This window comes from Elephantulus edwardii, unplaced genomic scaffold (genome assembly GCF_000299155.1).
Source record: "Elephantulus edwardii isolate Elephantulus edwardi_28Jun2011 unplaced genomic scaffold, EleEdw1.0 scaffold00223, whole genome shotgun sequence".
NCBI lineage: Eukaryota > Metazoa > Chordata > Mammalia > Macroscelidea > Macroscelididae > Elephantulus > Elephantulus edwardii.
The window spans coordinates 3695269-3708209 of NW_006399973.1; the positions used below are offsets into that span (position 1 = coordinate 3695269).

Here is a 12941-nt window from a genome sequence, read left to right on the forward strand (position 1 = left end):
TTTCACCATTTTTGCCTCTAAGGAGCACACTAGGTAATAAATGGTATTATTGTTGTTATTGTGCCTATTACAGGTGTAAATGGGAACATTCTGTGGAGGTGGGACTTGGGATGGATCTTTGAACATTTAGACAGAGAGGAGCCATTGGAGGTGATGATGATTAGGACAAATAGAGTAGGCTGAATGACAAGCGTAGAGAGATGAAGAAGCAATGAGGAAAGTATGCTTTAGGAGTGATGAGTTGACCTGTCAGAGTGGAGAGGTGAAAGAGGACTGCTGGATCTACTAATTTGGACAAGTTCACATACTCTTGTTAGAGTCAGTTTTTTCTTGGCTCCCCCCCTCCCCCCTTTTCTTGCTTAGAGAGTAAATAGACTAAAGCTGGGGAGAACCTACATTATTTCAACATTTAGCATGATTCATAGAGAGTATTCTTGTCCTTATGGTTAGCATTTTCTTTCTCCTTAATTCATTCGCCATTTCCTTTCTTCTCTTTCATCTTACGTCCTTACATATTTTTTCTTCTTTTACTAATTTAATTTGTCCCTTCTTGAACCTTAATTCAGCCAGTGGCACCTAATAGTACTTATGTTAAAACATGTTCATGGTTGTTAAAGGAATTGTAACCTGTGAATTAGAAGGAATCAATTTGGCTTGCTTGTTTTGTGGTCTTTGAAATGTGCCAACTTTAGTATAAAATTGTAATTAAAATAATATCCACTGTGTGGTGCTCGCTTAACAGAATTAAAGTCTACAACTAATTAAGGATTGAAGAGATTGAAATTCAGAATGACTGAAAAAGGAAGTGGGAAAATGGGTCATATTTATTTACTGTATAAAGAGTTGCCTGCAGTTTTTCCAACTAGCAATCTGCAGTACTACCTTGATATTGTGACTAAGTTTATTTTAACTTTTGTGAAAATTTGCTAACATTTAAACAGATAAACATTTCTCAACTGTTTTGGAGCACAAGATGGGAAGATGAGAAAAGGGTATGACATCACTGAAGGAGGAATACGTTTAGTGTTATTTTGATTATTAAGTTCTCAGTTCATTAACAAACTTATTGCTTTAGTCTTTTAGTTTTAACCTGGGCATGTAAGGATAAGCATTCCAATTATATTTAGATAAGACATTCGGGAAAAGAACTGGAAGTTATTGTAAGTTATCCCCTGGGGATTTGGCCCAATATAATGCTATAGCCTAAAGATCAGTAAGAACAAATTGGGGGTGGGGGAAGGGCTAAGATTTTTTTAAATTGTGAAGTATTAGAGAGAACTTCATTGAAACCTTACAAGTATTTTGAATTAGATGTACTCTTATCTCATAAATTCTAAAAAAATTGGACATGTTGTTAGGTACCCTCAAATTGAGTACAACTCATAGTGACACTATGAAAAACAGATCTGAACCCTTTTCCTGTCCTGTGCCATCCTCATCATCTCTAACACACTCAAACCCATTGCTGCAGTCACTGTGTTAGTTCATCTTGTTGAGGGTCTTCCTCTCTTTCACTGACCCTCCACCTTCCCAAGCATGATGTCCCTTTCCCAGGAATAGCCTCATCATCTTCCCCAAGGGCCTCCCAAAGGGTTTGTTATACACTAAAAATGGCTGCAAAATGAACTAGATTATTGGAGACATTTAATACCGACAGCAAAGAAGTTAACCAGACTCTTCCAGTTGTACCTTCCACAATTAAATAAGCATCCTGGGAGGACAAATTAGCAGGGGTTCAAAGCTACTGTCAGTTTTTTTCCCTTTGCAGTGTACTATTCCTGTGATCAAAGGTAGTGTTTTTTTCCTTATCTTTTCTGTTGTTATAACAAGGTATATGACTAACCTGTTGTTATTAAGTTGCTCTAAATCCTCCTGACTCCATGTGTTTCACAAGAGGACTGAACCATGTAAGATTCTTGTTCTCTGATCTTTATGGAAGTAAATTGCCAGGATTTCTTCTGCCTGACCACTGGTTGGGTATGAACTGTCAGCCATTTGGTTAGCAAGCAAGTAGATCTTTTGAACTACCCAGGAGCTATATGTATATATATGTGTGTGTGTGTGTGTGTGTGTGTGTGTGTGTGTAGTGAGAGTGAGTTGTTGTATGTACCGTTGAATCGCCTGCGACTCATAGTGACCCTAAACCCTGCTCTATCCTGTGCCAATCTTACTGTCTCTGATATACCTACCCCCATTACCCTAGTCACTGAATCAATCCATCTCATCAAGGGTCTTCCTCTCTTGCTCTGTCCCTCCACCCTCCCAAGCATAGTGTCCCTCTCCAAGGATTGATCTTGCCTTACAACATGTCCAAAGTATGTCGGAGGAAACTTCAGAATCCTTGCCTCCATGGAGCAGCATGGCTTTCACCCTCTTCAGGATGAACTTGTTTTCTTAGCAGTCCATGATATATTCAATACTTTTCTTCAGCATCACAGCTCAAAGGCATCAATTCCCCATCTATCATCCCTAGTCATTGTCTAGCTTTCTGAAGCATAGCAAGTAATTGCAAAGACTATGGCCTGTATCAGGCGCACCTTAGTCTCCAGACTGACATTGTTGCTCTTCAGTACTTTAGAGAGGTCTCTGACAGCAGACTTTCCCAATGCAATTCATCTTTTAATTTCCTGGCTGCTTCCACCAAAAGTGTTGATTGTAGAGCCAAGCAAACTGAAGTTAACAATCTCAGTCTCTTCACCATCTATCATGATGCTGCCAATCGGCCCAGTGGTGAGAATCTGTGTTTTCTTGATGTTGAGCCTCAAGTCCTATTGAAGGCTGCAGTCCTTGACCTTTTGCAGCAAGTGTTTCAGGTCCTCCTCAGTTTCAGCAAGCAGGGTTTTGTCATCTGCCTTACATCTATATATATATAAACACATTTATATATATAAAAGAAATTATATAGAAAAAATCTATATATATAAAAATAACACATTTGCTAATTCAACTTTTTATATCAGTTAGAATGCAAATTTCACCAATATTTCTTAGCAGATTTTCTGTCACCATAAATAATAATTTACTGCTTCCTAATCAATAACTCCCTTTTACCCTTCTTCAGAACCTTTATTCCCTTTATTTTTTTTTACTTTATAAAAAAGTTTCATCAACTGAGAAGCAGAACTGTCATTTGAAAGATACTTGACTAATTTCCATTTTATTAGTATTTTCAACACTTGTGCTAAGGTTGGCTGTTGGTGCCTGTTGCTTATGGAGCCTTTTCTTCTTTTTGCAGGTTTTCATCTCTGTGAACTGCTTAAGCACAGATTTCTCTTCTCAGAAGGGTGTAAAGGGCCTGCCTCTTAACATTCAAATTGACACCTATAGTTACAACAATCGGAGCAACAAGCCTGTGCATCGGGCTTACTGCCAGATAAAAGTCTTCTGTGACAAGGTAAGATTGGGTAGCATTGCTTAGAATAAAGATAATTTGAGATACCCTCTTCCTCACAGAAGAGAAGACTCTAGGGTCTTGATCTTTTTAATTTATTAAGTGTGATATGAATGCATTGCTGCTGATATAAATGAGCATATTTTAAGTTAGCCAATATGTTTTGTCTTGCTGTTACATAGTATATGGGGGGGGGGGGAAATCCCTTCAATTTTAATTAATGAACTAGAAGAGTGGATCAGGGAAAAAACCCCTGTGATTTGAATTAACAAACTAGAAGATGCCTTGGATGCCTGATTGTAAACGAACTCAAACTCAGAATTCAGGGAGAATGGGCGTTACCTGATTAGGGAGGGAACAAGGCAGTCTCAGAGTCCAGCTGTGTGCTAATCTTCAGGGTTCCCAACACTGAGTTAGGGGGGCAAAAGGTGAACTCACACTCCAGCTGTGTGAGAAGCTGGGGGCGGGGGAGAGGCTTTCCAACAACCTAGAGACCCCACTCACTCACAGGTAGGACTAGACTGAATTTTAAATACCAGTGTCTGCCCACACAGAGGCTTCCTACCCAAGCTGATTGTAAAGGCAATCAGATACTGTTAATCAGCTTACACTTGATTGCTAACATAATTTGTTGTTGTTATTGTTGTGTGCCGTCAAGTCTTTGTGACTCATAGCGACCCTATGCACAACAGCTCTAAACCCTGCTTTATCCCTTGCCAATTGCATTGCCTCTGACACACCCATTCCGATTGTCCCAGTCACTGAATCAATCCACCTCATAGAGGGTCTTCCCCTCCTGCTCTGTCCCTCCACCCTACCAAGCATGATGTCCCTCTCCAAGGACCTGTCTCTCCTGGCAACATGTCCAAAGTATGTCAGACAAAGCCCCAGAATCCTTGCCTCGAAGGAGTAGCCTGGTTTAACCCTCTCCAGGATGAATGGGTTTTTTTGGCAGTCTAGGATACATTCAGTACTCTTCTCCAGCACCACAGCTCAAAGGCATCAATTCTTCTTCTATCCTTCCTAGTCATTGTCCAACTCTCTGATGCATAACAAGTGATTGCAAAGACCATGGCCTGTATCAGGCGCACCTTAGTCTCCAGAGACACCGTTGCTCTTGAGTACTTTAGAGAGGTCCCTAACAACAGACTTTCCCATTGCAATACGTTTTTTGATTTGCTGGCTGCTGGTGCCAAGAGTGTTGACCATGGAGCTGAGCGAACTGAAGCTGTGAACAATCTCATTCTCTTCGCCATCCATCCTGATGCTACCAATTGGTCCAGTGGTGAGAATCTTTGTTTTCTTGACATTGAGCCTCAGTCCATATTGAAGGTTGCAGTCCTTGACCCTCTGCAGCAAGTGCATGAGATCCTCCTCAGTTTCGGCAAGCAGGGTTGTGGTTGTGTCATCTGTGTAATGCAGATTGTTAATAGATCTTCCACCAATCTTGACACCACACTTCTCCTCATAGAGCCCAGCCTTCGGATAATCTGCTCTGCATACAGGTTGAAAAGGTATGGAGACAAGACACATCCCTGGCGTACACCCTTCCCAATTTTGAACCATGCAGTGTTACCCTGCTCTGTTCTGACAACTGCCTCTTGGTCCAAGTATAGGTTTCGCATTAGCACGATTAAATGTTCTCGGATTCCCATTCTTTTCAGAGTCAGCCACAGTTTGTTATGATCCACACAGTCAAACGCCTTTGCATAATCAATGAAACACAGATAGACATTCTTCTGGTATTCCGTGCTTTCAGCTAAGGTCCATCTAACATCAGCTACAATATCCCTAGTACCACGACCCCTTCTAAACCCAGCCTGGACTTCTGGCAGTTCTCTGCTGATGTGCTGTTCCAGTCTTTTTTGGATAATCTTCAGTAGAATCTTGCTTGCATGTGAAATCAATGATATTGTTCTGTAGTCTGCACTCAGTTGGGTCACCCTTCTTTGGAATGGGAACAAATATAGATCTCTTCCAGTCAGTTGGCCAAGTGGTTGTTCTCCAGATTTCTTGGCACAACTTGGTGAGCACATCCAGGACAGCATCTGTGAGCTGAAATATGTCAATTGGTATCTAAATAGTTTTAACCCTGGTTTTCAAGTAAATCACAAACACTTATCCACTAGAATCCAGCTTTGCCAAGCTAAAGGTGTTGAATACCAGTGATAGAAGACCAGATGAGTTGGGGGATGATTTCATTCATGAAGAAAGCAAAAGGTCATTACAAAAACAGAGGAGAAAGAAAAAAGTGAAATGAATGTCAGAAGAGTCTCTAAAGATTGCACTGGAACTTCGGGAAGCTAAATCTAAAGGAAAAGATGTCAAAGTAAAAGAGCTGAACAGACGGTTTCAAAGGGCAGCTCGGGAGGACAGAGCAAAACGTTATAATGGAATGTGCAGAAAGCTGGAATTGGAGAATAAAAAGGGAAGAACTCACTCTGCATTTCTCGAGCTGAAAGAACTAAAACATAAATTTAGGCCTCATGTCATAATGTTGAAAGATGCTCTGGGCAATGTATTGAATAACCCAGAAAGCATCAAAAAAGAAGATGGAGGGAATACACAGAGTAACTGTATCAGAAACAATTGATTGACTCTGAAAAATTTAAGGAAGTACCATATGAACAGGAGCCAATGGTAATAAAAAAAGGACATGGAAGCTGCGTTGAAGGCACTGGCACAAAATAAGGCCCCAGGAATTGATGGGATACCAATTGACTTGTTTCAATTAACAGATGCAGCCTTGGATGCACTCACTCATCAGTCTATGCTAGGAAATTTAGAGGATGGCCAGCAGATTGGAAGAGGTCTATATTTGTGCCTATTCCTAAGAAAGGTGGAAATGATTGAACAATATCATTGATATCACATGCTAGCAAAATACTGCTGAAGATCATTCAAAAATTCCTGGAACAATTCATAGATAGAGAATAGCCAGAAGTTCAAGCAGCATTTAGAAGAGGCCATGGGAACAGGGATATCATTGCTGATGTCAGATGGATCCTGGCTAAAAGTAAGGAATACCAGAAGAATGTCTATTTGTGCTTTATTGACTGTGCAAAGGCATTTGACTGTGTGGATCATGACAAGTTGTGGCTTACATTGAGAAGAATGAGGATCCTAGAGCATTTGATTGTGCTCATAAGGAATCTATACCTGGACCAGGAGGCTGTTGTGCAAATGGAGCAGGAGACCACTGCATGGTTTGGAATTGGGAAGGGATGTATTCTGTCTCCATACCTGTTCAGTCTATATGCTGAGCAAATTATTCAAGAAGCTGGACTCCGAAGAGAAGTGTGGCGTCAGAATTGGAGGGAAACTCATCAATAACCTGCATCATGTGGACAACACAAACTTGTTTGGTGAAAGTGAGAAAGATTTGAAACACTTGTTGCAGAAGATCAAGGAATGCAGCATTCAGTATGGATTGCATCTCAGTGTCAGGAAAACAAAGATTCTTACCAATAGGCAATGCCATGATTAATGGAGAGGAAATTGAAACTGTCAACAGCTTCTTGCTTGGATCCACAATTAACATCCTTGGTACGAGCAGTCAGGAAATAAGGAGACACATTTCAATGGGGAAATCTGCAGTTTGGATCTTTCCGAATTATTGAGGAGTAGTAATGTCAGTTTGAGGACTAAGGTATGTCTGATTCAGGCCATGATCTTTCCAATTACTAGCTATGCATCTGAGACCTGAACAGTGAATAAGGATGACAGAAAAAGAATTGATACTTTAGAGCTGTGGTGTTGGAGAAGAGCACTGAACATACCATGGATGGCCAAGAAAACAAATAGATATGTTTTGGAGAGGGTGCAGTCAGAGTGCTCTTTGGAGGCAAGAATGATGAGGCTTCACCTAACATCCTTTGGACATATTGCTACCTTGGAGAAGGACCTGATGTTGGGAACGGTGGAGGGTTGGCGAAGGAGAGGAAGACCCTCAACCAGGTGGAATTGACAAGGTGCTGTGTGATTTGACCCAGTGGAGCATCAGCTATGAATCCATTCTAACTCGACATTAAAACAAAAGATAACTAGAAAATGAGCACTGGTGGCATCATCCTTAGCATGTTTTGAGGCTAACCCAAAGGTTGCACATGTTCCACAGGAGAAAACTGAGCAAGCTTCTCTGGTTTAAAGCCATGGAGGGGAGATAGGGGTCAGAATTGATTCTCTGCCAGTCATATGAATTTATGCATATATATTTATTTTTTGAGTGATAACTAGAAAGGAGTCCTTGTGGTGCACTGGGTAACATGCTCAGCTCTCAGGTACTCATGGAAAAGTTGATGGTTCAAACCCATAAGTCTCTGCAGGAGAAAAGCAAGTGCTCTGCTCCTGAGATTTCCATTTCAGAAACCCTAGGAGACAGCTTTGCTCTGTCCTGTAAGTCTCTGTGTCACAATTGACTAATTCCCTGCTTTTCCTCTTCCACTTTGAAGGATCCTTGTGATTTACACAGGACTCATGGATAATCCACAGTAATCTCCTTATTTTAAAGCCAAGCCAATTAGCATTCTTCATTCTATTTGTAACTAGAATTCCTCTTTGCCACATAACCTATTTACCTGTCCCAGGGATTAGAACATGAAAGTCTTTACGGAGGTGGTCACTCATCCTTCCGCACAGGTGTTTTCTCATAGACTGCATTTTTAAAAAACAACAACTACCAGCTTTATTGAGATACAATTCATATACTGTATGATTCACTCATTTAACATGTAAAATTAAATGCTTTCTGGGAGGTTATGGATAACATGGTATGAGTAACCATTTTAGAGAATTATGGATAATCATCACCATGGTAAATTTTATTCATCAAAAATTTTTTAAAATTGTTTCTCCTGAGTGCTGTGTCGTATTTCATCATGTGAATGTACCACAATTTCTCAATCTATTCGATTGTGGTTGGACATTTGGGTTGTTGCCATGTTCTTGTGGTAGTGAATAATGCTGCTGTAAACATTGGTGTACAAATCTCCATTTGTGTCAGTTCACATTTACTTGGGGTATGTTCCTAGCAATGGAATAGCTAGGAATCATGGAATTTCTATGTTCAGTTTTCTGAAGAAGCGCCAAACTGCCTTCCAGAGTGGTTGTACCATTGTATAATCCGGCCAACAATGTATAAGCGTTCCTATCTCTCCACACCCTCTACAACATTTATTGCTTACTGTCTTATTAAACTTTGCCACTGCTACAGGAGTGAAATGGCATCTCATTGTGGTTTTGATTTGCATCTCTTAATGCCATTGATTTTGAGCATTTTTTTCATGTGCCTATTGGCCATCATAGACTGCCTTTTAGAAATAATACATCACACCCTACAGTAAAGCAGAAATTACCAACTTTGATCAGATTTCTTTCCTTTACACCACATTTTTTTTTTCAGCCAAAAGGAAGCCTGAGAAAAACTGTTGGAAGGTCTTATTTGGCTTTCCACCCCTTTATAAATCTTGGTTTTGTGAAAAAAATTAGTTGTGTCAGTTCAAATTCTTTAAATGTTCATATCTTCTGTTCCTAAAAATATGTCTGTCTAGGAAATAGTTTTTCCCTGTTATTATTTGGAATTTGTAAGTTCATCTTTTGAGTGCTTCAAAGATGTTATTTTTCGGAGAACATTTGCTAACATTAGTCTCATCTCCCATTTTTATCAAGTAGGAAACAATTCACAGCTAACCCTCCGGTGGGTTTCTGAGGCTGTAAATCTCACAGGAGGAAATTACACTTTTTTCACCCTTGGAGCCATTGGTGGATTTGAACCACCAGAGAAGCTCAGCCTTTGGGTTAGCAGCACAAGACCCTACTGACTATATACTGTCAGAGCTCCCATCATTAAATAGTAAACCCAAAGGCCTTTCTCTAGTGCCTTTTTCAGAGTTTCAGCTGTGAGACCCTTCATCCAAAATAGTGCTGTTAAAAGGTGCTTGCAAAGCTGTGCTGCAATCCCAAAGGCCCACAGTTTGAATCCACCAGATGCTCTGCTGGAGAAGGAAGAGCAGTCTCCTGTGCCAGTTAGATCTGATTCAGTGGTACACAACTAGGCAGAGAAATGGTGCTTACAGAAGGTTAGTTTCTGGATTAAGGTTTTCCTCAACGTATACTACTATTACCTATTTGCAATTTCTCAAGATGAAGGAGCATGATTTAGGGGGATTTATTTCAACTTTGTAGTCTGGTTCAAGTAAATATTCACAGAGCAAATTGGTTTTCCATTCAAGAACTTGTGAACATTTTGTTTTGTGATGATTGTTTCAGTCCCCACAAGGGAGTAGCCCTCTTTGCTTTTCCCTCCTTCATGCTTTGTCCGTGGGCAGCACTGCCCTTCTGGTTCTGTAAGGTCAGTGGTTCTGAGGAGTGAGCGCTTTCCTCCTCTGGTCACTGTGGAGGCCTGACTGTTATTTCACTGGAAGTTGAGTTACAAGGGTGATGTTAATTTCAAGCTTGATGGATTAGGATTCAAGGACATAGTTTAAGGGGTTCCGCAAATGTCTGTCAGACCAGTAAACTGAGTCTTTTTTGTGATTTTCTATTTCCCGAAGTCTATGTCTTTTCTTTCTAATCTGTCATGAACTTCTACTTCTCTAAAATTAAAATTAATAATTAAAATTTAAAATAAATTAATTACTAGAAGGAAGTAAAACTTACAGCAGTGATGGAAAGTACAAATCCATTGTTTAACTGTTTGACTCAGCAGATATAAAATTATTCAAAACTTGTGCTTTGAATACTGCTGTGATAGAGAATGCCAGCATGACTTTGCATGAACTGGAATTTTCCGTCTTAGATGGTAAAAATTATATAAACAACCAGAATTTATATTGATTCTTGCTCTTTTAATAAATTTGATATTATAAAAGCAAATTTAATAGCAAGGCGCTATATGGAAAGCTAACTGATTTAGAAACTAAAATACAAAAAAGAATTTATAAACTATGTAAAGCAAATTTATTAATTAGTGGTGGTACAAAACTTAGAAATTAATTGTCTTTGCTCTGTGTATACTTAAAAATTGCCATGCTGTTGTGTTCTGGGAAGCAAAATGCCTTTACAAAGTCACCAGAGAGAATACTGTTGAAACGATGCACAATTTCATCTGTTAGTGCTACTGTTTGCCTGCTCATCTGTTTATTTAGATCATATGTCATGAAAATGTACTATGCAAGGTCTTAGATATCATGTTAAGTGAATAGGCTAGATTCAATCACAGATTTTTTTTTATCACCTTAGTGTAAGCCTGTCAGGTGATAAAAGAAAATTTCATAATATTGTAGTTAAAAAAAGTGAAAGCTAGTGGTATTGTGTGTAGTCTAATTCACTGGACAACTGTCTACCCCATGATGAGGTGTGAGTTTCTTTGTAAGTTGTTGTTGCTATGTGCCGTCGAGTCACTTGCGACTCATAGCGACCCTATGTACAACAACCCTAAACTCTGTTCTGTCCTGTGGCAATCGCATTGTCTCCGACACCCTCATCCTGATTACCCCAGTTACTGAATCAATCTATCTTCTAGAGGGCCTTTCCCTCCTGCACCTGCCCTCCACCCTCCCAAGCATGATGTCCCTCTCCAAGGGCCGGTCTCTCCTTACAGCATGACCAAAGTATGTTAGACGGAGCCTTAGAATCCTTGCTTCCAAGGAGCAGCCCGGTTTAACCCTCTCTAGGTTGAATCTGTTTGTTTTCCTAACAGCCCAGTACTTTTCTCCAGCACCAGAGCTCAAAGGCATCAATTCTCCTTCTATCCTCCTTGTCATTGTCCAACTCTCTGACGTATAACAAGTGATTGCAAAGACCATGGCCTCTATCAGACGCACCTTAGTCTCCAGAGAGACACCATTGCTCCTCAGTACTTTAGAGAGGTCCCTAACAGCAGACATTCCCATCGCAATACGTCTTTTAATTTCCTGGCTGCTGGTGCCAAGAGTGTTGATTGTAAGACTTAAAAAATATTCATTAATTTTTTTTCTCCTTCCTGCTTCAGTTGTTATGGGAGGTCAAGTTGGAACCATCTCATACCTGGCTGAGAGAAAGTCGCCTATTTCTCCCTTAAAGCAGTTGGTGGATTTGAATGGCCTGCCTTTGGGTTGGCAGCACAACTCTACCACTAGGCAGCTGGAGCTCCCTCCTTTCTGGAGCGGGTGCTCCTCAGGATAGATGCTTGGAGATGATAGGTGCTGATCACTTCTGCCCTTATGACATACAGAGTGGTAGTAGTATCATATAGTAGGGTACCTAAGGAATATGGGTGAAAAATATATACTCTATTCGCATCCCATTGATGTAAAATCCTTTATGAGGAAAAAAAAAAATCAACTGCTGCCATATAGAAATACCAAAAAAGTCAAATCAGATTATTGATAGTTACGTTTTTATTGTGCTAATTTGCTTCATTTCAGATCATCTTTATTACCGATAGGATTCTTTTTGAAAATTTTAGTGACTTCAATCATACTGCGTTGTCATACTTTATATAGTTGGTATTCCCCCCATTGCTATCCAGTCACATCTGACTATGGCCACCTTCCTTCCAGTTTCCAAGATGTAAATTTTATTTACAAATGGCTTCATTTCCGTAAGGAGATTAGTTAGCAGCCGAACACTATCCAAGGTACATATATGTCCTTTTTATAGAACTGAGAATACACATTTTCTCTTTTTATATGATTATGAAGATTTCTGGTTATAGCAATCTTTTGATATAAGATTCTTGGACAGAATCACAACTTGAAATTACAGCTTTGCTCATATCGAAAAGTACCCTCAGAAGTAGGATTCTCCGTTTTCTTATAGGGTGCTTATACACAAAGGGAAAAGTACTCATTTCTTTGAAGATGTGTTCCATGATAGTATTTTTTCAGCTTTTCATTTAACCCTTTCAAGACTGAGTCAAGTTTTCTGCTTTGAATTTTTTTTGAACTGTATGTTTTGCACGATAGAAGGTATTTTGAATGAAATTTTTTTTTTTGGTAAATTGTAATTTTTTTATTGGAAAACAAATATACAACTTGGAATGGATTTGAGGCAAATTGTGCCATAAGCAGAATTTTCTTTTAAGTGGCTAAACAAAGTTTAAAAAGCAAATAACAATAAAAGAAAATGTTTCTGGTACAGGACCAGCAGTACAAAAAAATAGTGTACGAGTACCTGGATAATACACCCGTTTTGCAATAGTGCAACTTTAAGTACGTTGTTGACTATCCATAGTCCACGCAGAGTTACAACTCCACACTTCAACAATAACATGCTGACAGTTCCTAAAGAAATCTACTTTTAAAAAAAAGGCATAAGCCAGATGTTCCCTCATTTGACCAACTCCATCTAAGTTTAGATGTGCAGAAGGGCTTAGATATATCCAGAGTAAGCCACATGCAACATGTTACTTGATCAGTTTTCTAAAATAAGGTTTCAGGACAATGACAGTAAGATAAGAGAAGAAAACATGGAGGAATGAAGTCCTAATTACTATATATGCATATTCTTTGACAGTAGGGGGAAACCTTTTACAGATAAGTTACAAACAAAGAAAAGGCAAATAAACAAT

At 39.5% G+C, this 12941-nt stretch overlaps 1 protein-coding gene across 1 annotated transcript in view; it reads left to right on the forward strand.

The window, feature by feature from the left end:
* The window catches only part of GRHL1 (grainyhead-like 1 (Drosophila)), an 83453-nt gene that overhangs the window by 49485 nt on the left and 21027 nt on the right, over positions 1 to 12941 (forward strand). Inside the window, exon 9 of the mRNA XM_006898206.1 lies at positions 3236 to 3394. Within this exon, the coding sequence (XP_006898268.1) occupies positions 3236 to 3394 (159 nt within the window). The remainder of the gene's footprint in view (positions 1 to 3235; positions 3395 to 12941) is intronic.